At 38.2% G+C, this 24,178-nt stretch overlaps 1 protein-coding gene across 7 annotated transcripts in view; it reads right to left on the reverse strand.

Annotated features, from left to right (window-relative positions):
• The window catches only part of PLPP1 (phospholipid phosphatase 1), a 67,709-nt gene that overhangs the window by 27,370 nt on the left and 16,161 nt on the right, over window positions 1-24,178 (reverse strand). For 4 of the 7 annotated variants that reach the window (XM_072859255.1, XM_072859257.1, XM_072859258.1 and 1 more), the window contains exons 2-5: window positions 23,502-23,656; window positions 20,074-20,225; window positions 10,742-10,893; window positions 7,012-7,292 (exon numbers count right to left, since the gene is read on the reverse strand). In XM_072859255.1, the coding sequence (XP_072715356.1) occupies window positions 7,012-7,292; window positions 10,742-10,893; window positions 20,074-20,225; window positions 23,502-23,590 (674 nt within the window). In that variant the 5' untranslated portion in view covers window positions 23,591-23,656. The remainder of the gene's footprint in view (window positions 1-7,011; window positions 7,293-10,741; window positions 10,894-20,073; window positions 20,226-23,501; window positions 23,657-24,178) is intronic. The other 3 variants (XM_072859261.1, XM_072859260.1, XM_072859259.1) reach the window with 3 other exon arrangements.

The raw sequence follows: 24,178 nt of genomic DNA on the forward strand, positions 1-24,178 counted from the left end.
ATTTAAGCCATTCTTGCTAGACATTGTAACAAGGTCTCCGCAGTCTTCAAGATGATGTGAACAATAACAATACTGGGTGAGGGGAAGAAATTGATTCAGCAGTAAGAAAAGGTTCAATGAAAATTTCAGAAGACAAAGATTCAGAATTTTATAAGATATCTCTAAGGTATACTCAAAAGGGTAGAAAACTTTAGCTTTGAAGAGAAGCCAGCATGTTTATTTTCTGAAATGTTTTAATAATTTTTCTGGTGACTTTTTAGAAAGGTTTTTTTAAAAAATAGTTTTCACCATCATCTGCAGGTAACAATCATCCTGAAATACAGTATTAAAAATACAGATTTATGTTAATCCAAAACTATGAAGAGTAACTTCATAACCCAATTGCCAGGTATCTGAATTGATTCTTAAACTTTTATCCATTAAATTGATTGGTCCCAATTAGATTCTGTTTCAGAGACTTTTGTGACCACTACAGCACAAGCAGCAAATCAGGTACACCAAACATGTGAGGAGGAACACATTAATTAAAGGCCTTTTGCTTTCAAAGGTTGTAAGTTCAACACAGCATTAGCAACAGTTGTGTTTCACATTCCTTATTGAGTACTAATATTACAAACCTACTTTTTTCCTACATTATTACTGCAGGAAGCGATTCTAAAACCAGAAAATTTAAGGAAGTATACTTTGAAGTTTTGAAGTTCCAGGGAGGCATAATTTGCACCAGCAGTAACTAGAACTTATTTATTTCCACCCTAGTATATTATCGTCCCTGTGAAATTATTCAGCAGACACTGAGTAATAATACTGCATACTTCATGCTACAACATTTATTCTTAACATTTTGTGGATAAAATGTAAGTTTAAATAGTATCAATTCAATATACCTGACCTTTACACAAGACTTTATGTACTGTTTGTGCTGCCAAGTTTATAACATGATATATATAAGAAAGTGACAGCACAATCCCAAATTAGGTTCTAAAAATACTGTAAGCTGTATGTAGCACCTGCTACATTGTTTGAGAATGAAAAAAAGACTCATTCAAATGTTCTTTCAATTACACAAAACTCTTCAATACCAGAAGCTTGGTTTGTGAGGGTTTTTTATTGTTGTTTTGGGGTTTTTCTTTCAGTTTTGGGTGTTTTTTGTTGGGGGGCTTGGCTTGGGGTTTTTTTTTATTATTTGTTTTGTTGTTGGTGGTGGTTTTTTGTTTGTTTTTTTGTTTGTTTGTTTTTACCTGCTTGCAGAAAGAATTTTATAAAACTGGAGAGAAAAGCCTATCGCCATTACTAAGTTCCCATCCTCCTCAAAAAAAAATATTGACAGAACCTTTATTTAAGCCACATTTACTGTCTTTGAGATTGGATCTTACAAGCAGTAAGAAAATGCCCATTCTTTGCTTAAGATGACACTCAAAGTTTGCAGACACAGTTAAGACTGACCTGTTCCAGTTTCAGGCTGGCCTGCTCAAGTATGTCTCCTGGATTCCAGATCCTGCTACCTAGGGATTACCAATGCTTGTCTGCACAAAGGTGATCAAGGTAGAATTAGCAACTCCTGACTGCCAAAATGAGTTGGGAGCAACCAGTTAACATCACTACTCAATATATTAGTACAGTCTAACAATACAGTTAGAAGGCACCCCATCACTATCTTGACATCCTGAAGTACAATACATTTAAGCGTAACTAAACCAATAGCTTTTAAAATTGCCTTTTTTCCCCTACCAGAAGACTAAAAAATTTTTCCAGACTAGTCAAGTGTGAAGGTACACTAACAACAAAGGCTTTTTTGAGAGTGTTGAAGGCTTATCCCACAATTCATATCCTGGAGGAAAATACAAGTTCTTGATGTTCTACTTTGTTACTCTACTAGACATTCAAGTTTCACTGTTTACAAACTCATTTCAGACAGACAACCAGCAACTACAGCAAAGTACACTCAGAGAAACAGTAAAATGTTAATTCACAACTCCCGCTGCTGAAGATTTGTGGTTTCTATTAACTCTTTTGGATGCAAGACAGCTAACAAACAGAATGCACGAACAATCTGCCATGGACTGGCTAGAACAGACAGGTTTGGGAAGTACACCTTAGCTACCAATAAGGAATGGAAAAGTCATCGTCTGTCCTTGTGGTGTCCTCTATGCCTACTTCTCTTTGAGGAATTCGGTTATCTTGCCAACCAACTCAAAGCCAGGCAAAGGTAAGCAGTAGCAAGCCAAAAGAAGGAAGAATTGAACGAGAATGGGAGCTGCCAAGGCTGAAGAGATCAGAGATTAGTAGAGACTGCTCACTCACATCCCCACTCGATCAGGGTTATAACCTAGCACACCAACCTATTTTACTGAGCCTTGCTTTGCTGATTTGAAAAAGAAAACAGCCATTTGGCAAGTCATTATGTTTATAGGTGCGCTAAAGAAAGTACCTTAAAGGCAATCCAGTAGCATTAAAGTATACACTGCTATACTAAAAGTGACATGCTAATTGCTAGCACCAGTGACAGGAGGATTCCTTGGCCTTGATCTCTCTTCATTCATAGACACTAAAACTTATGCTTGTGTATCAAACTTACTTTTCTAAAACAAGCCACTGTCTCCCAGTAAAGAAACTACATGATACAAAGTTCTGTACCCTTCTACCCAGTGCAACTACATTTTAAAAATACGTATCTTACTCAACTGTGTTACGTGCTTTAAGGAGAACTTTGCTATTTTGATACTCAAAAATCACCTTCACAGGTCAAGCACCTTCATTGAGTTACTACTCTTAATATTTATTTAAATGGACTATTACAAAGCCCTACACACAACTAGTTGGCATAAAACCTAGCAACACCTTCATAAAAGGTTGAGAATGCAGTTCCGTATAAGTCATTCACGCTGAGAAAACTGCTGTGAAGTAGCTCAGACCAAGCTTCTGTGTCTAGCTCAAATTAAATGCCAAAGACTGCCTGAAGAAAAGGTTGTCTTAAAGAGACACAGAAGAAAAAGTACAGTTTTTAATGCTAATACTTAATTCAACTAGCAATTTTTAATATAACTAGTGATTTCCATGCATATTTTAGAGATCTGCAAGTGCTACATACTTTCAAGTAATATATGCCAACTCTTACATGCATCTTTCAACAAGTATGAAAGAGATTTACTAAGCACACAACTGTGTGATCCTCAGCTTAGTTTGACCACCAGTAATACTGAAAGTGCAAACACACTATAAAAGTTGTCAAGGAGAACCTAAGCTATTTAAAACTGAAGAGGATTCTGTTTTCAGCATGATACAGAGCAAACAAGACACTTAAGTGAGCAAGAATTAGCTTATCAAGCTCATGTTCAAAAGTAAAGCCTTACTGAAACTAACCAAAACCCACAGGCACTTTATTAATTTAGACAACCAAGCATAAATCCATTGGTTTATATTCACGATAAAGCATATATGTGTTTTAGCATGTATTTTAATACTACTGTTACTGATGAACAATGACTAATGATTATCTTTCCCCCATGTTATAATACAGTAGACATATGCAAAGAGTTGCAGACATCAGATTTCAATAAAACAGTACTAAAACAAAATATGCAACGATGCTTGCCCAAAACACTCTCAGCCTCCAACCATAGCTTACAGGCTTCCAGAAACATAGGTTGTTTTCTTGGTTTTATTCTTCTAGAAGTTTGTTCAAATGGTTTTCGAACCCACCTATAAACTTACATATCCCAGCACTGCAAAGAGTTCCACAGCTGAGTTCATCTTCTTAATCTTCATGTGGGAAAAAATAAAAATAAGAAACTACTACAAATGTTTTGCCTTCCAGTTTTACTGTTAGGAGGAAATGGGAACAGTTGTTCATTACCTAACTTCTGTACCACTTCTAAAATATCCTTTAGAGACTTCCATCTTACACCCATCTCTTCAACACACAGCCACTTAACTCTCTTTCAGACTAAGAGCTCTGATCTACTCAGGGATGCTGCATACCAAAACTATTTTATACTTTTGATAAGTATAAAGTTACAAGAAGGGAGGAGAGAAGAAAACAGAAGAGTACAATATGCACAGTGGAAGCACACAATGGATTTTTACACTGGAAGCATTGTTTTCCTGGTATGAATTAAGAAACAGTAAACAAAGATTAGATTTGTCTTTTTGACTGTATAACTGAGCATGAATCTCTAAAAATATTCAAAAAACCCTCAAGTTCTACTACTACCAAGGAATAACAGGTTCAATTCAGAACATATGATTTTGTATGCAACACATTGTCCTGTCTTCATTCTTTCTTGGTATTTCTACCTGCATATATGTTTTATGCAAATGAGGGTAGATGGTAATAAGTTTGCAGCTAATAATTTTGTCAAACTGATCCAGAAGTTCACCTCTAGGTTACAGTTTGAGAGCCTACTGACCTCCTCCAACTTGCTGCAAAACTCACTGCAATCAAACTCCCTCCTCTTAATGGCTTATTAACTGTAAGGTATGTAGGCACATGACCCAAGATCACTGAAACTACCCTTTCAGATGTAGGGCCCAATTTCCACAAGAAACACAGAATGATTTACTGGGTCACTGCATCCATGACATCTACCTGTACAGGACAGTGTCCCACTTTAATCTACCCTTCTGTGACCACTCACTAACTTACTTTTTGTTTACTGCTTCCTATGACATGGAAAAGCCTCAGCTGAGAGCAGAAGCACCACAGGTGAGCTCACACTGAAGTCATCACTTCAAGGCAAGCTTTGCCCAAAAATGAGAGCCCTCTTACATAATTTTCTAGGGAGCAATAGGGACAACAGAAAAAGGGAACAAAACAGTAGCTGGGAATACAAAGCTAGCAGCTCATCAGTTAAGTGATGACAGACAAATCTTGCTTCCAATATGGAAGTCTGAGATTTCAAAGCACTAGTTGCAAAAGGATGAACAAAAGCTAAGTGATCACTATGCCATTGTTCCCCCATGTTATTCTCATACAACAAAAATCTGTTTCCTTGTTTAAGAATGGCTAACTCTGTTTTTCAGCATCCCCAAAACCAAAAAATTTTTTTTCAGGACCATTTTAGTCATTACAATCAACTCAAGTCTTCTCCTTTTCCCTCGTTACATTTGAGAAGCATTTTTAGACTCATGCAGAAGTTGAACTGAAGACTCTTAAGCTATGCCCAAGTTGAATTTTAACCCCACAGTTTCATGCTGAAAGCCATGCAATTCTGTTTCACAAAGCACCTGAGGATGTGCAGTTTTGTTTAAAGACTCATTCCATTTGAAACTTAGACAAGCATCTTTTCACATAGTAGCAGAATAATAAAAATAAATACCACTTTTAGTGAGTTGAAACAAAAAAGTCAAAACATTTTACCCCTGCCATAATGTAATATATAACAAAATCTGTATTTCTCCCCTCTTGTGTTTTAAGTTACCATTTTATCTTCTTTTAAACTCTAAAGAGTTAGTTTCTGGCAATTACTTCTGCTAACTCACTACGCTAAAATTTGCAAAGCTGACAAGATACCAAGGCAATTTGTTATCTTGGAGGAGGTAGCATCTCCTTTATTTCAATTACTAAAGTTGTTCTACTACAAGTCAGATCTTTGAAAAGTCAGTAACATTTAAGTCTGACAGACATGCTGTTGAGAAATTGTTTTCTACATTTCATGAAAATCCTCCTTTGTTTACTCTGCCTTTTTACAAACCGAAGTTGACAGTCATCTAGAAAGTGACTGTTACAAATCTTCAGAAGTACATCATATATTTCCTGGAACGGAGATAAAAGTTATGCCTTACTAGTGGATACTCTGACTCTACAGGGCTACTCACAGGCAAGGAAAGTCTGTCCAATAATCAGTGTCTAGAATAGCTTAGAGTAAGTAAATAAAGTCTTCTAAGCACAATTATGGGCATTAGTACAAAAAAGCTGCACATGAAGCACACTTCTCTACTTCAATCTCCCAAAGAACAAACTCCAATTTGTCTATTTACTACCTGCATGAAGTTCTGCTCATTTTAGGATTCTCTGCTATACTGCCTATCTATCATCATGCACTTGCTCCTCTACTACCAACAGCCATTCAAAATCCAAATTGCTCCTGGCATCTTTGAACAGCTGCTGTGCGTGACTTGGAGCTATCTTGGTCCCCCACCAAATCAATATGCAACATTTTCCTGTTGCTGCTGAGGAATACCATGCATGCTACTGGAAGATCCATAGGGGACACATGCTAAAAGAGCAAATGAGCACAGAGGGCAGTGAGCAAAACCTGCACACATGTACTTAAAAACCACACACAGAGAGAAAAGTTCTAAGATGGTATATAGGTCTTCTGGAAGAAGAATGGCAAGGAGTTTCTCTAAAGCTAAGCTTCCAGGGAGCTCAAGCAACTCTAATACCAGAAATTATGCTGAACATACTTAAACGTTTCCAACAGCATTCAAACACTGTTTTTTATAACACAGTGACAAAACTCCAATGTGTCAGATGCTTCATTTTTATTTCCCTGTTATCCTGCTGCAATTGAACTGGCAGGTAAGTATTTAAGGTAATGAAATGCCAAATAATGAGAAAACTGAGTAGAGTGATTCTCTTAACAGTCCTCCATATTTTTATATGGATACATCCAGGTTTTATTTGCTTTCATTCCAAATCTGAACTGTTTTCCTTGCTATTCCACATCCAATTTTGAAGGCAGATTTCAAAATTCTTCTCCTCATTGGGATGCACAGACCTTTTCGAAACATAAATAGAAGCAGATCAAAACTCATCACCCCCCACATTTTGTAAAAAAGCAAAAATGAATACACAATAATTTATGCATTCTTCTGTACATTAATAAGACAAGTTTCCACAAATTAGAAAAAAAAAAAATCACAGTGTCTAGACAGGGCTCAAAGTTTAAAATTCATTACAAGAAATTTATTCTAGGAGAAGCACAAAAAATGCAGTAGTGATACCCAACTCATCATACCAAGTTAAGAAACAGGTCTTACAACCAGGTATACAAGGTTAGTCAGACTCACCTTCCCTCATTGATTTTTCCTTTGTCTCCTTGACAAGAGAAGTTCTCAATGTAACCTAGACTGCAGTTGATTCGGGTCCAGTCGGGCTGGCACACAGCAAGGAAGTGAGGACGCAGTCTACCTATGGAGTACTTGGCAATGTCTGTCAACGACTGGCTAGCAGCTGCTCCAAAAATGAAGGTCCCAATGGCTTTGTAAATAGTGGCTATGTAGTTATTTCTGACAAATGAATTTGAGTGCAAATGATTATAAAAGACAGAGAGAGTCTCTCCTAGGATTATCTGAAAAAGAAATAAGGACAACAGTTAAAGAAAAATAATCACTTAGAAATGTATTACTCAACTGTTGCTAATACTCAGACATGTAGTTTCAGAAAGATTTTTTTTTTACAAAACATTAAATTGCAAATTTAAATTTTCCAAGAGTCAGCAGTAACCATGCCCAAACTTTAAACACTTACGTAGAAGAAAAAAAAAAACTTTTACCTTACCTTGCTTCATGTTGAACTTAGTATTACTGATTTTCAGAATAATTATTAAAACAAAGCCTTCTCAGAGTAACATTTATCCATATTATTTGGCATAGCCCTAATTAGAAACTTTTTCTCTAGTATTACATTTTATTCTACATTGAGTCTCCTTCAGCTAAACTTCTGCTGAGCAAAATTTTTCTATTTCATCGTAAAGTTGTTAGGTTTTTTGTGAAGCCAGAGACTATTCTGAAGGATCTAGACTTCATTACTGGATGCGAAAGGCCAGTTATTTAAACAAAGAAATTTCCTATTCCTCAGGAAAATTAAATCTTTAGGGGACAAAAGAAAACTAATGAGAGTAGGGAAAGACAGGCATTACTGAGGTCTTTCCAAGGATTTTTCACCCTGTGTCTCCAAGGTATATGCATCAAGTGTGCATCAAGTGTTGACAGGAAAGCAGATTTAGTTTTGTTTTCCTGCAACTTTACCTTCTGCAGAAAGTTCTTCCTTAAACCCAGCACAAAACTTCACCCCAGATAGGTTGGATATTGAACCAGACTGTCCCATTTTGTACAGAAAGGCTCGTTTCATACAGATGATCAGATGGGTGGGGGACTGTATGCATATATGTAAAATGATCTTGAAAAATCCTGTAAAGATTAAATGATGGCTCTGTCTGTCACTTGAGAGTGACAAGTCCAGGATCCCAGCAGAGCAGAGCTTTAGTGAATGAAGCTGTTATTAGATGCTCTGACACCTAGGCAGACAAAGTAGCTGTCAGCAGCTTTGCACATTAAGGCAAACAGACAATCCCATCAGATGCGTGACACTGAAGTTTTACACTCTGCACCATACCGAAACATGGACTGAAGCAGAGAAACACCAGAACGTGGACTAAAGCTGAGAAAGTTTTCAGTAAAGTAGATGTTGGTAAGCTCTCATACAGAATCCACCTATCCTGGAGAGTAACCTCTTAATGAAGATAGTTGAGCAGAAATATCACAGCCGTGACTGGTAAATAATGAATCCCTTTCAAAGAACACTGCTGCAAAACCTGCAAGAATGTCACTTATCTCAGTTGAGGTGACAAAAAAATTAGGTGATGTCAATGCAGCTACTTCACTGGACGCAGACATCAAAGAGTACTCATCTTGAATAATCTGATTGAGCATTGAGTAAAGGACACCAACATTTGCTTTTACCATCTGACTTCAAAGCAATCTTGGCAGAAAAGCCTGATTTCACAACTAAAAGATGGTCCCTGATGTTACAAGGGTAACTTTGTTAGCTGCATGTTCATATGGGCTCATATGGAGATTAGATAAATTCAAAGGAAATACATCCATTAAAAATTACTATATTCACTGAAGCTTTTCCTGACTTGGGAAGTCCCTGAGCTGCAAATGGCTGGTAGCAAAGTACTGAGGGCAAAACATCAATCTTTGATTGCTCTGTTCGTCTGTTCTTCCTCACTCATCTGTTTTAACCACTGCTAGAAATGAGGTAACAAGCTAGATGGACTCCATTTGTGACCAAGTACTGCTGCTTTGAGGTAATACTGACTACTGACAGTAGTAACAGAGTGAAAAAAATATTCCTATCTTAAAAGGCAGAATCTTTTAGCATAAGCCACTTGGCCAGTTACTAGAACAGAAAAATAAAGAAGTTTTATCTGTTCAAGTTTTTGAAGCAGTTTTTCCAAAAGGAAAACTAGGTAAGTCATAGTTTTGATTCCCAGCCCCACATTTCTACAGTTATGAAAAAAATTCCACCCAAGAGCAAACATAAGCTACAAGTTGACCTTTATGTTGGAACCTAGATAAAAATCCATGCAGTCCTTATGCAAGAAAGAGTTAGATTGCTGTAATATCCCTCCCGATTTTAACCCATTAGCGCAGAGAAACAGCTGGCAAATACTGAGGTTTACATTTAGCTGCTCCTTTTCCAGCTTTGATTCCTAAAATATACTTGGATAAGTATTTACACACCTAAAAATCTGATTTGGCATAAAAGAGTTTTAATTCTGCTCAAAGTGTAACTATGATGACCTTGGATGTCACACAACACAGAGCCATGAGTGGAGTCTGAAGCTTTTTAGTACATCTGGACAGGGATCTTGAAGCCCCTGTTGAAGGGCCATTGTTGGAACGAAAGCGCAGTCCCATGAGGCTTAGGACATCAAATGGTTAGCTGATGAGGTCCAGCTCTCCCCATGCCCAAGGGCAGGCCCCCACCACTTTTTGCCCCAGCACTGATACTGTCTTCTTCCAGGAGCCATTTCACTCAACCTAGCTCAAAGAATGCTGTTTTATGCCAGGTTAAGGAATTTCACTAGCTTATCCTGGTTCAGACAAGCCACCAGAGGTGGCAAAAGACAGGGTAATAGTGGGACCTCACCTTTTGTCCACAGTAAGCTATTAGGTTAGCTCAGCTGACAGCACGTAATTAAGTCTTAAGGATATGGAGTTATTATACGCTTGGGCCAGTTCAACTGAGCTAGGAGCTGTGGTCAAAGAGGGACATCCCAAACTGGCAGTTGCAGAGGCAATCTCTCCAGCTCACTGATCTGGTGTGAAGAGGAGGGAAAGGAGAACAGTACCCCGTTTTCAACCAGGTTAGGTGCAGCATGAAAGTGAGCCTGAGCACTGACTCAAACACAAGTGGTGCCAGTGTTTTATCCTGACCTTCGGGGAAATATCCAGGGAAAAATTCCCTGGCTACTTACTCTTTTTATTCTAGTTATGCTTTTGATAAGTTCTGACTGGAAGCAATAATATTTTTCTGTTAAAGAACCTAGTATGTGTTGTTGAACTTCCACACACAAAAGTATTTCCAATGACTCTGTGGCAGATGGAAATGCTGACTTATTAGGTCATGCAAACTCATATTCTGAAAGTAGTAGCTCCCAAAATAGAAAGGCTTGAGACAGTCATTTAAAGTACATCAGTGTTATTCTTAACTGATGTGGTAAGGGAGGAAGCTTTTCTCTCTCAGGCTATAGAATTAAACCACCATAGTTCTAAGGTATTCTTTTGCTGTTCTATAATTCTAGTTACTTGACCTCAATTAAAGAAAACCTTTTAGTTATTCTTGCCAGAACACCATTTCTACTGCTTTAGCACCTGGTCGAAGGACATGATTTTAAAGTCAAGAAATCTTATAGACTACAGTTTTAGAAGTCTGTATTAACAGATTGCCCCTCCTCCCTCTTCCCCACCCCCATTGAAATCAAATGCAATGAAGAAAAGTTTAACTTACAACAATTATACTGAAAGGAATAATTATTCCTGCTAACAACTTATAAGAAATGGTGTCCTCTTTGTATGGATACCGGATGGATTCATCACTACAGAAAACTCCTCTCTGGAAGGGGATACGTCTTGAATTGAGAATTGCAAAAGGCAAGCCAGCTAGCAAAAAGGAATAAAAAATACATTACAAAAGCAACACAAACTCTGGCGATGATTATACCCCCACATTTCCAAAGAGAAGTGCATGAAGAGGAACAGGCGTGCAGCAAGTTAGAAGGTTATGCACTTCATTTGGCCAATGACTACTGCCTTGTCTTTGCAGCTCCAAGGAAGACTGTTGAATGAAGGAGAGCAGGACAGGATTCCTCTCACCTTCGCATTTGTGGCACATCAAGTATGGGAGCATGCTGAAAACATGACTGAGTAAACAGTTCAGTGACAACCACTGAGTTGGTCAATCTGCTGCTACTGCCACAATTATCGACTATTCCTTTATATTTCAGTGAGCAACAGTTGCCCCTTTATACCTTCTCTGGACAGCTTTACAAGTCAGAAGAGCATAAATTGCATTTTATGACAGCAGAAAAGGGGTGCTCCTCAGGGAGTGCAAGTGCAGAGGGAGTTTTCAGGAAGAGATACGGGAAAAAGGAAAAGTTACATATGCATGCCATCCCCTCACTGCCACACACACTGGATAGTTCCCTGGAACAATGTGGTCACTGCACAAGCCCTACAACCTCAAGGCATGGAGATTTTATTCCTCTCTCTTCCACAAAAGGGGAAGCCTTTGGCTCATCTTAAACTCAACAGAACACAAGATTAAGGCACACAATGCTTTGTGCTATTGCACCTCAAGAGACCTGCAACACTAACCAAAACTAGTCATTTGAACAGCAAAGTTTTTAAAAAAGCTCAAAATAGGATACAAATTACTACAAACTAATAGAATCACATTTTTTAACCCTGATCCTCCATCCTTGACACACATACAGCGTCTGCACAATCTGTGTACAGGGATGAATACCCTGTACACATTTCAGAAAGAAATGGCTGTATGGAAAAAAGAAGTGGGGGACTACCAAGAATGTTCAACAAAACAATACATAATCTTCTTTAACTTAGGGATATACAGCCCAGTGGCATTGATTTTCAGTGCCTAAAGCCCTTGATTTTGTGCTCAAAATTCAGCAGTATTGCACATGAAATGCATACCAATTTAGAGTTAGACAACAAAAATCATCTGGGGGGAGGCACTCTAATGTACCAGTAAGGGATTAGAAGGCTAAAAACAGCCTCCTTCCTTCCTTCCTGCCAGAGAAAGATGTTGCTGTAGTCTCAGTTCTCTCCTCAGGACCTCTGTGTCAAGGCATAGACCACGTCTTCCTTTCCATATACACAGTTACTGCCAAATAAGTGTGTACAAACAAAAAGTAAACACAGAAAGAAAAGGAAAAAAAGAAAGGATAAAAAAAAAAGATACCTACCAAGCAGTAAGAGAACTGTTAGGGAAGAGAAGCGAAACACTAAACTACACGGTCAGGATTTACAAGAAGAAAAAAAAGAAAGAAAAAGACCTAGGATCCTTTTCAAACCTCTTCCCCCTTTAACCTCCACCCATGAAGTAGTCCAAACCAAGCCTGACTCCTGGGCCCATCACAAATGAGACATACTGTGGTTTCACCAATGATTTGCTATCGATTTTGCTCTTCACACCCTAAAAGGGACGGCTTAAAACAATGCTTCAGTTTGAAAACAGACACAGAAGAACAAATAAACTAATGGCTCATAAGGTGAAAATTTCCTTGAAGTGACCTCTGACAAATGACACACAGCTTTGTTCCTCAACCAAGCCGTTATGGGCTTATCATAGTGCACATGTATTCCAGCTAAGCCCATCACAAAGAATCAAGTATCTTCTGTGCTGTTACAGTCATAAAATCAAATAGCATGCAAAACCTCCCCTCCGAAAGTGGCGGAAGAAACCACTGTCGTTGAGAAAAGGGGTTGTTTCCAGTTCCATGCCAGCGGGACTACAACTGACATAGCTCTGGAAGCTGTCCAAGCACACCAACAAAGCAGAAGGACAGCAGGACAGGCTAAGAGCCAAGCCAGAGGCTCTCCAAAACACTGAACCATTCAGACACCAGCCAGCACAAAGCCCTGGAGCTGGGCTCTGCAGTACAGTGCAAACACACAGCCTTTCCTACCAGGAAAAAAAAAAAAAACCCTCTTCCTTTCTCCTCAGAGTAAGAACAGCGGGGTTTTGAAAAACGCTGCAGCCCAGACCTCATTTCTGCCCTCCCCTTGTGTTGGTATTGTGACAGCATGTCACGATATATCATCAGTTCTGTAGAATTTAGCTAACTTGTGCAAGGAAGGAGGCAGAAGCAGTGTGAAGTCATGGTGAGGGAAGGTAACTTGCAACACAATGCCATGGTGTGTTTCCAACACCATTCATTTATTCTAGAAAATATGTATGGAATGAAAACTTCATCCTTTGCCCTGCACACATACCAACACCAAGATTCAAGACTGTATATTTGAGAAAAGTGTATTTTTAGATCTCCAGAATTGGAGAATGAGGCATACAAAAATAAGAGTCTCTTGATTATTTACAGGTTTACTTCTTTAGAGTAAGTAGTTTTAAGCATCATGGTAAAGCAGTTGCTCACAAAATTAAGTTCAGTCTACAAGAACCTTATCACAACTTCAGCACACTGCCACAAATACTTGCGATCATAGCTAGATGGTGTCACTGACATCCCACCACCAGCTCTGCATCATCCTTTTTAAAGGCCTGCTCTATGAATAATGGTGTCATGGTGGCTTACTCCTCATTTCCTCCTACACACACCTGAATGTTTCAGCTTCTCAGCATGGCAGATAAAATTTTCAGAGTGCTGGGGTAATTCAGGTGTTTTGGGGGGCTTTTTTTATGTAATTACCTGCTGCTAAATCAGAAATGGAAAGCAATGGTATGTGGATCATGGGAATGAAGTCCCTCATGCAGTGAGGACGTGTGCTTTTCCACGCAAAGAGAAGCTGCTTGAAATGTGTGCTCACTCTTCAGCAATATTGAGATTGATGTAATTAGTCTGTAATTGCTTGCAGCACCTTCCTATATCAAGATCATGCAAACAAAATACCAAACTCAAAGTTTGTTCTTGTTTTGCTTTTTAAGCAAGTAAGAACCAGCTAAAATAAGTTATTAAAATGTCTTCTCTTTCATAATTTCTTTCCACCTCTTTTAATCTATCTGAAACCAATCCTACTTTGCTAATTAAGAAAGAAAACATTATAAAGTTTCCTGAAGTCATAACCAGCAAAATTTAGCTAAGACAGTGTGAGTCTTAAAGTTCTAGGTATCTGCCTCGTTTGAAGTAACACTTAATTGGAAGAGCTACACATTGAAATACAATACTGCTTAAAAAGCTTATAAAGTAAACTTCATGAAGTGTTTCTTCAGCTTCCCCAACTGTACAACAGATTTAAAAAGTAATTCCACCAGTCATTTGTCTTATTGCTGTTCTCAGCACATTTCAGTGCTGAAAGGAGATGTGCTCAATAAAAGCTTGAGATAAGTTTTAATTTCTAAAAACCAGATTACAGTAAGATTTATCAGATTGACTTAACACTGTTAAACTGAAAACTAAAGTCACAGAACTACATTTGTAATTTACTTTTTGCTTAATCCAAGGCAGTTATTAGCCTGAAAAACCATGCCAGTACTGGCTTTTGATGTCTTTTTGGTTAAAGTACACGCCAATGTCAATACCTATTCCCTCAGAACACACTCCATACGGCAAGTTTAATTTACTTTTTAAACACACATGGATTAGCTTCACTATTAGCTGGTGGGAGGGGGGAGAAAAACATGAGTCAAACCAGAGGGGCAGCAACTCCTACTGTTTCTGGCAAGTGACGCCATTAAGAAAAACTTTTCACAATACTTAGGGGTTTTGTTCTGTTTTAAATGAATCTGAAAAGCCTGGTTTTGTGGGATTTTAAGTTTGGTTTTAAAACAAAAAACCAAACTTAATTTATAAAATCAAATCAAAGTTATTTAAAATATATAGCTTAAGTACCTTCTGCAGTGCAAGTCTCTCTAAAAGACAATGCGGAGACAAGGAAAAATACAGTTTGGCTTTTTCATTAGTACAAGGAGTACAAACAAGCAGAAGAACTAGCGTAAGTGATGAAAGAGGCAAAGCCTCTTACTATAGTAAGTACAACAGTAGGGTTTCCCTATAGTTGTGATAGACATGTTCGTTGTATCTCTCAGGGTGAAAAACTATTTCAGAAGACTGGAATAAAGTTTTTGCATCACGGTAGCAGTTACCCAAGTATGAAACCTCCTGGCACAGGAGGACTGGATATGACTGAAGATACCAAATTATATTTGTCTTCATAATGGTACAACTATCATTAGTGTCAAGGTCTTTAACTTCCCAGATACAACTGTAGAACAAATTTTAACAGTAGTATAGGAGGTGGTGTACTTCCTTGCCAGAAAATTTATCCACATAGAAGTGTAAAGTAGTTTCTCAAGGAAAAGTAGCAAAGATTCAACAGTGGATCACTGGGAAAAGAAATCCTGCTCATCTGCCACAATCACATGTTGCACAGTAAGTTAAAAGAAAAGCCTTGCTTTTTCTACAAATATCCATTTTTCCCCTAAACAAGCTGCAATTTCTAAGGGCAGAGTTTGTCACGTTAAAAAGGAGAATTACTAAAAATTAGTTGGGTTCAGTTTTACATGAAAGTAGAAGAAATCAGGGAGTTAAGTAGTCCTTTTAAGGAAGGAGTGGAGATGGCAGAGGGTCATTAAAGGCTCTCAGCTGAGTATTTCCCATATGACAATACCAAAAAGCATCCCTGATGTATGCTTCATTTTCCAAGCCAATTGTAATGCAGTGAAGAAATTGCCTAAAGGGAAGATGACAACAGGTATGTTAAGAGGAATTATAAGGTTGGGAAGAGGTTACCAGTAGGGTAATCTCAAGGATAAAGCCAACAAGCTAGTGTTATGCAGTGCATATGGCAGCATCATTAATGAATAACTAGTAGATGTACTGCTGACAGAGCTGGCAATTCTTTGATACAGTGGAAGATCAAGGTCAGCCAGTTCTCCCTGCAAAACAGCTCAGACTGAAGCAAGAGAACAGATGGAGATTTGTGTAGTAACTGAGTTCAGAGTCATGCACTTGGAGGTTAAACAACTCTGGTGAGCTGGGAGCTCGTCAGTTCAAACCATGAGGGGAAAATAACGTCCGCTTCCTATGGCTGTTGCACATCAATACAATAGTGTGACCATTAGACAAGTCTCTGAAAGGCATTAACACTTTTAGCCACCAGACAAGAATTTCTTCTGAAACAGCATTTAATCAGAATTTGCAAACGTGTTTGGTTTTAACTCATCTGTCTTAAATGTGGACAGAGAAGGACTGCTAAGGTACATTCCTTGTTATCTCAAAAACTAGAAAGGTTGGGGTACAGTTGGCAATAAAGATATTCATAGTGAGGGAGATATACAGGGCTCTGAAACAGCCTTTCTGTCAGAATACAAGAGGTAGAAACACAAGTAGCTTGACTGATAAGACTAAATATTTTAAACAATTATAGTATACTTGTCCAATAGTCTGACCCATACAGTATAATAGATTAGACTTCCTCACAAGCTGAAGTGATTTCTGACTGATTATGTTGGGTTTTTTTCCCCATAAATATCCTGTATAACACAGGTCTATTTCTTTCCAAGTTTCTAATCTTGATTAGGTTTCTTCACTGTTACTGGGCATGAAGTTGATCTCTCCAGAGAACTAAAAGCTGATCACTACCACTCTGGTGAAGAGAGAGAACATCACATTACATGCTGCCCTCAAGTTGTCCTTTCTACTCTCCTCAGGAAGGACATCACTTGACACTTATCCACACTGTATTTCACCAGCCATGTTATTGCCATCTTTTGTATCTACTGCTCCGAGTACCCTACTTTGCGGCCTCACTGCACACACTCTCCTCCAGGGCATTTATGAGTATACTGAAGAGGGCAGACTCCTGGAGAGCTCTACTTGGTACCTTCCTCTCTTGTGAAAGCCAGGAAACACTTACTCCTATTGTCCACTTCTCACATGTCAATGAATTATTTACACATTTAAGGATTCTTCATCTAACCCCATGACTCCTTAGTTTCTTAAGATTTTGGTGAAGTAATCATTTGTGCAGTACTAAGTAATGAGATTTTTTTAAAAATGCTGCCTTTAGCTTGAGTACTTCATCCTCCTGGTCTATTAAAGGGATTAGGAAGAGAATAGGTGTGACTGACACCAGGAAACAGTAGATATGTTTCAGCCAAAATAGCTTTAAACATCTGTGCTTAAGCAGTGGGTAACAAGTCTTTTTCCAGAATTTAGAAACAAAACAAATTTAAAAGATTTTGTCTTTTCTCCCAGCGCTTCAAGAAAAGCCACCACCACTTCAGTGCTATTATCTAATGCCAACTTCATTAGTGTAGCTTTAAACCAGAAGCGACACCTAGACTTCTTATTAATCAACCGTAAGTAGTATTTTGAGGTTTAAGTCTCCTTACACCAGAAATTAAGATAGAAAGCACAAGTTAACATTTCCCCTGAATATGCTGTAGAGATTTCATTACTAATTGCATCAGCAAAAACATCCATAGTATTCATTTGTACAACACTAGAAATCCTGCCTGGAAAAACATGCATTTTTTGAAAGCTTAGTTAAAACTTTTGAGTTTAGTTTACTCTGTATAACTGCTCACATTCTGTGGGGTTGATTATGGTATCATACAGCTCTTTGCAAATTAAGTTAAGACTTTGGCTTCTTCTCAGTACCAGCAGAATGCTACTTTCCATTTCTTAAAAGGAACTTTAGAGTTCAGGAGGGCGCCTAGCAAGAAATGTGTTTGTACCATCACTCCACAGTTCACCAACTGCTGCATGCTGTCATTCAGCTTTCTCCAGAAAAGATGAGTAAAAACCATCTCTCTGCATAAGCATTTTACTGGTCAAGGCAGAACAGAGAGGTACAAACGGGGTGAACCAGAGGAAGGGAAACAGAAGAGGGAACACAAAAAGGAACTTTCCCCTCTTTCACTTACTTTCCCTGTTGCTCATCTCTGGTTTCTGGTGCAGTCCCTTCCCTTTTTCACCACCCCCTTGAATCTCTGGTTTAAGTCCTGGATGTCAACAGCAAGTTATTAGTAACTAGGTATGAGACTTCAGGTGTAAGACTCGAGACAAGGAAAAATCTATGCCACAGAATGGTTTTTTTTCTTAAATGACAAGACTTCAAAATATTTAAGTTGCAACTCCTTCCCCTACGTTTCTCCCTATTCCATTTTACCCTTTTGTATACTCTACTAAATAATACCTCCAAAAACAACTCCAAACCACTGTGACTGCTTGGTTTTCTCAGTTATGACCAAGCTTCACTCAGGATTTTAAAAGCCCTTGTCTGGAGCTCCTTCCACGGTCAGGCTGCCAACTATTTTACTCAGTTTCATATACTGTGTGTATTCTTCCTCACTGTTATTAACAAATGTACCTGAAGGATTGAGAGAAGTACAATATCAAGTCCACAGACTTAACAAGCAAGTTGCTGCAATTTATTTAAAATTAACTGCATCTGGTAAGAGTGATTTTTACAAGTACCAAACTGGAAGTGGCACTCCTCAGATCTTTCCTCACCTGATGTTAAAATCGAGCCCACAAGAACACCCTTGCCATGGACGGGGGAGAAGTGGGGCCAAAGCTGGATACAGCTACTGCCATTTCTCAGCCTCTGTCCCCCACAGTGGTGATTTCACCCAGGAATTGCTCATCAATTCAACTGAAGTGCATCACCCTGCACATTAACCCTTCACATAGTATAAACATGGGTTGTTATTATTATGTTGGCTTTAAACAGAGTTTGAACAAGCACAAATTAGCAGTTTATTCCTCAAATAAGCTTGGGTTCAGAGATGCTATTCATCTGCAGTAGTACAAGATGAACAGTCAGTATCAAGTAGAACTCATGCCAGATTATGAAGTTCAACAGCATTGCCCAAAAAGGTTTCCAGTGCCATGAATATACCAAAAAAAATTGAAGATAAAACATTACTCTCCTTTTCAAAAAGTTTACCAGATAAGAGGCAAAGTCTTGTTTAGAGCATAATAAAATTATTAATATGTAAACTGAAACCTGAAAGTTAACTTAAAGGATGCCAAAGTCCACTCTGTCAAACAGCAAGTTTAATTTCAATTAGTTGCAAAACTATCAATGGCGGGTCATAAAGCTTTGACACTGCTGCAAAAAGTGAAGTGCACATCTACCAATCTAACAGTCTTCAATAGGTTTCCTTACAGTCCCCTGCTTTATCAGTGCCTACCACAGCACTAGCTACATTTGTCCCTCAAGAAACATACAAATTGGCCAGTAAGTGTGTATGTTGTTAGTGAAACAGGTGCTTTCAATAAAAGCTTCCCTGCAAAATGTATCCCTTTCACAAACAACACATAAAAAGTTCGTTTCTTTTGCCAGAAAATAAATCAGTAGATTGCCTCCAAAGTATGATTGTGCTAATCTAGGAAGCTAATCTAGGATTTCTAGGAAGGAAGAGTTACAGTCAGAACATTGATACACATGGTAGAAGGAGACATTTCTGAAGACATTAAGCCTCCTGCCCAATAGGTTAAAGCTGGCACAGGAGCAAAGCTACATACGTCCCTCTTGGGAAGACATCATGATACTGAAGACATTAGCCTTTGCCAAACCTAACTAAGAATGTTTTGGTTTTTGAAGTAGAAGACAACATGACCTGACCACCTAAATATCTTTTGGATGTGTTCAAGGTGGAGAAATTAAGTTCTACAGGCCCATAACATTCCTTTCTCTCCAAGAAGTCCCAAGTAGCAGAGCTCATCCCAGAGAAGTGACTTATTCAAAACTCTGTTTACTAGTGAACACCTCCCCTGTCAGAAACATCAGCATTTGCATTACCTGTTTTAGTAGCAACAGCTGTGGCTAACTACTTTGTTCCCCAGAAACTCAGTGCGGCACTTTGGCTCACTTAGAACTAAACTCTTGTCCTCTCACAAGTCAGTCCGTCATATAGAAACTCACCAGTGGGTTGTGTCTCTTCAGCTCCTGAACAGAGCAGCCAAGGGAAAGCTTTGGCAGAGAACTACAGAAACCCTGCTCAGAACCTAGCACAGGGAGCAGATGAAACTCAGCAACTCTTGAGTTGCTCTGTTCTTCTGCTCCTTTGTCAAGAAAGATGCTTCAGAGAGGCCTCCTTTGGTCTGTGCTTCTCCTTCCCCCAATCACACCTACCCTTGGATCCAAGAGAAGCTGTATGAGTGTCACTGAAGGCAGCAGTTGTAAGAAGCAAGATGACTGGAGGAAGAGAAAATTGATTTGGAGATGAAGTCACCAGAAAAGACCAACTGAATGGGATGCACGCAAATAGACATGATTGGACCTCGCTGCAAGAGAAAGACACTGACATTAATTTGTCATTTATATTTGGAAGAGCTGATCTCATGCAGACAGCTAAACACCAAAAATGCCAGACCAAGTACATCTTCTTAGAGATTAAATTCAAATTATTCCTAGAGTTGTAATCTATAGACACTACCCCCTAACTAGTCAGGACTTTTAGAAAGTAATTCTGAATAGACTTGGGAAGGTAGAACTATTGGAAGGATCTTCTGGGGTTCCTGAAATGTCAGTCATCATGGATGTGTACTGCTCCGGACACTGGCCTAGACCTCCAGATTCATTTTTCCAGAGCACTACCAAGGCTTGTTTGACCCTAAGTCTCCAAAAATTCTAATACAAAAATTGTGCTTCCCATCCAGACACAGAAAACATTTGGAATATTGAGAAGTATCATACTATGAAGTGGCACTTGGATAAGAATAAACATGAGTTTCCTTCCCAGACATTTTATTTCCTGATAAAAGGTGGCAATGGGAACAGAAAGAGTTCAGAGCTATAAATGGAATTGTGAATTCTAAGAGCATACTTTTAATTTTTTTTTTTTCCAATAAGATCCCTGAGAGTTTAACACATTTTGTAAATCTTCATAAAATGTTCTGAAGACAAATCAATGTTCAGGCAACCTAGTTTCTTTTATGCACAAAGAGACTTCTTAACAATGAAATATCTATGCCTTACTCATTACTGCAGGTTTTGTTGGTATTTTTCTTTGAAGTTTTAGGGACTAAGGAATAAATAACTGGATCAGCAATACCTGTACATTGTTGAATACTAAGGGGAAGGGCTATAACCACTCTACTACTCAATTAACCATTTATTCTTTTTTCGCTTTGCAGATATGATTCTTTTTGTTTCCCTTAGCTTCCTCCCAAAAGTTCTTCTTTCTGTTTTGTGATGTGACAAAGCTGAGGTGTAAGTCCTACTTCGGAACAAGGATCCTGTTTGAGGTAGTCTTTGATTAGGGAAGAAAAGTTTGAATAGAAGTCCAATTTATTAACTCTTATTTGCATAGTATTACACCAAATTTTTAACATCAATTCCTTCATTGAGAAGCCTGTTCCCTTCATGGAAGTCTCATGTCAGGATAACATTTTTTACTAGATATTGGATAATCAGCATTACTACCCAGTAAGCTTTCATGAGCCAGCTGTGTTCCTCCTGAGGATGTTGACTCTGGAACATACTACTTCCAAAAACTTAAGCTGCCTTGGAAAAAGCCTCAAGCCTTGAGTTGGTCCAAAACAAAAACCAGTCTGAATGTCAGATTCTCCTATTCCCAGACTGATCAACTTTTCCCATCCATTTTGAATACAGGCAAGCTTGAAGCTAGAAAGCATTCAACTGGAACCCACTTCCAACTGAGTAAGTTGTGATAACCCAGATCTCATACTCCCTAGCTCTACAGCTCACCATAGCTCTAAGTTTTCAGTAGCCATAAATGATTTTTCCACCTGTTGCGTGAGGCTAAAAACTCCCTAAATCTAAAATTGAGACTAAGAAAGCCAGTTAAGTTAACATACTAACTACACAGAGCAGTAATATACACAGTACCATGATTACTTTCTCCCAAGATTCCAGAAAACCTGTTATGCTTTAAGGTTTGTAAAATGTTCAGACTGAAGAAGACTGATCTGGATGGCCTCTATTGTTGTTACAGAACTACAGGTGCTTTAGAATTATTTTTTGTTTTTAAACCTCTCTCAGCATGGAGGCCAGAAGTGATTGTTCCAATTATATACTCCAATCCCCTGCACAAAGACAGGCAATAAAAATTCACTGTGTGAGTCCTACAAAAGTATCGTAGAAGAAAAATACCAGAATAGACTGGAATCACTGACAAGTCTAATTCTAACTTATAATTTTAGATTAAAGTTCAGTTAAAGTTACAACAGCTGTCCATACCACTCCTTAGATGTTTACACTTTTAAGTAAATTAGCTATAAATCAGATGTTTCTCCACTGCTTTAGAGACAGAAAAAAATGCACTCTCAATTGACTTTTTATTACAGGAACAACTTCTTCAAATCAAAAAATGGAAGATAAAGAAAATGAAGCAATTCAACAGATTATCTAACTGCAACTGAAATGCCTCTTTAGAAGTCCAAAATTGCACAGAACTGCAATGTCTAGTTCACCTGTGCACATATCAATTAAGGTACACATGAACCGTACTGGAAAAGAAATTTTCCTGAAGTTGTGCTGAAAATATATGTCCGTACATGTCAAAATGACAAACTTCAGACTATTTTCCTCAAAAGTGAAACTATAGTAATGATACCAACTGTTGTGTCTACATTCTATTTACTGCATAGGACTAATGAAAACTTTAATAAATAAGCATTTAAGGGAAAACTAGAGTAATGCATGTAGAGGTTCTGCAGATTTCTGTTTACTTGTTTTAAGTGACTGCTTCCATCCTTAAACCAGCTTAATACATACTTCTTACTTATTAATTTAGCATATACATTTATCAGAAGACCAAAGATTATGACCATCTCTAATATGGTTTGGTCAACCACTGCAGGCAGAAACAAGAGGTAGTTTCAGGTTCAAGACTATTCTAAATAGTTAAATTTTGGTTCTCTAAACCAGTTAAAACCTTACTAAAAACTTGGATACAATCAGGCTTAAAATTGTTAGAAAAACCTACTGAAGAGTTAAATTGTTCTTTGTAAAAATCACGTGGTCTTGAAAACACTAAGCCTCTTTTCTACAAGCAACGAGATTTTCAGCCTCTGTATCCCATTTTGAAGGGTTGAAAGAGTCACCACTTTTTTTTAAACCTAAGAAAACCCACGGAGTCCAAGTTAGACTTATTTCTGTAGAAAGTATATGGAAGCAACAGTCACTAGTTACAGGTTTGTGCACTCCACTACAGTGCAAGTTTTAACATCACAAGTGTTTAAGTTAGACTAACCCATTCTGAACAACAGATGTATTTATTCCATAGCATTTTCGAAGCCTGTATTATTTTTCTCTGCAATGATAAAAGCCTAGACTAACAAATACAGTTTAAATCCTCATCCCCATTTTTTCTGCTCTTAAAACAAATGAGATTAGCGATAGTAACAGTTAGAGATTAGTTCCAGATTTTCTGTGCAAACAGAAAGTAGCAACGGCACCTTTCACATGCATATGACTACACATATATGGGATTTTGCCTATGTAGGCTGTCTTCAACTCACGGTCACAGTGCTGAACTCTTGGAAGGCATACATTTTACTCCCATCACCAAAGCTCCCTATATATTAGCTACTTACAGAGAAAATGGGCAGGGTGAACCCCACTGTGTAGAGGACAGTGGATGTGATGGTACTGTCATGGAACGGATACTTGATGCTGTCATCATTACAGAAAAAGCCTCTCTGATACGGTTTTATTTTGGCCAAGTTTAGAACACCAAGGGGTAAGCCAGCTGTTGGGGGAAGGAAAACAAAAAACAAAAACAAGAAATACATGTGGTTAAATCAAAAAAAAAAATCATTTTTAAACATGCATGGAGGAAGCTACCAAACATGCAAAATTCAAATTTCCTAAGTATCATGCAACGCACACACTTACCAAATCCTTTTTCTAGAAATTTAATGCTTCTAGAAGTCTACTTCAGAAGAACTCTGAGATTGCCCACCAGATACAGAAGTTAAGAAAGTATAGAGTTCAAAGTCCTTTCATCAGTAAGGTGCGTTGCCACACACTGAACCAAGATTATGCTTAGAAAAGCATTTGCCACTCACATGACTGAACAGTTACGGAGGGCAGGCTGCCTTTTGTGCCCCCTCCTTCGCCACTGCCCCACAACATTGGCTTCTATCTGAATTACCAGCCTTGTTCTATACACTATAATGTGGTCCGTGTTTTCAGAGAACAAGACAAAAATACATACAGATTTTGTCATAGTTAGGGAGTTAAAGATTTCATGCAGGTAAGGGGAACAAGA

Source organism: Ciconia boyciana, chromosome 4 (genome assembly GCF_034638445.1).
Source record: "Ciconia boyciana chromosome 4, ASM3463844v1, whole genome shotgun sequence".
In the NCBI taxonomy this organism is placed as follows: Eukaryota; Metazoa; Chordata; class Aves; order Ciconiiformes; family Ciconiidae; genus Ciconia; species Ciconia boyciana.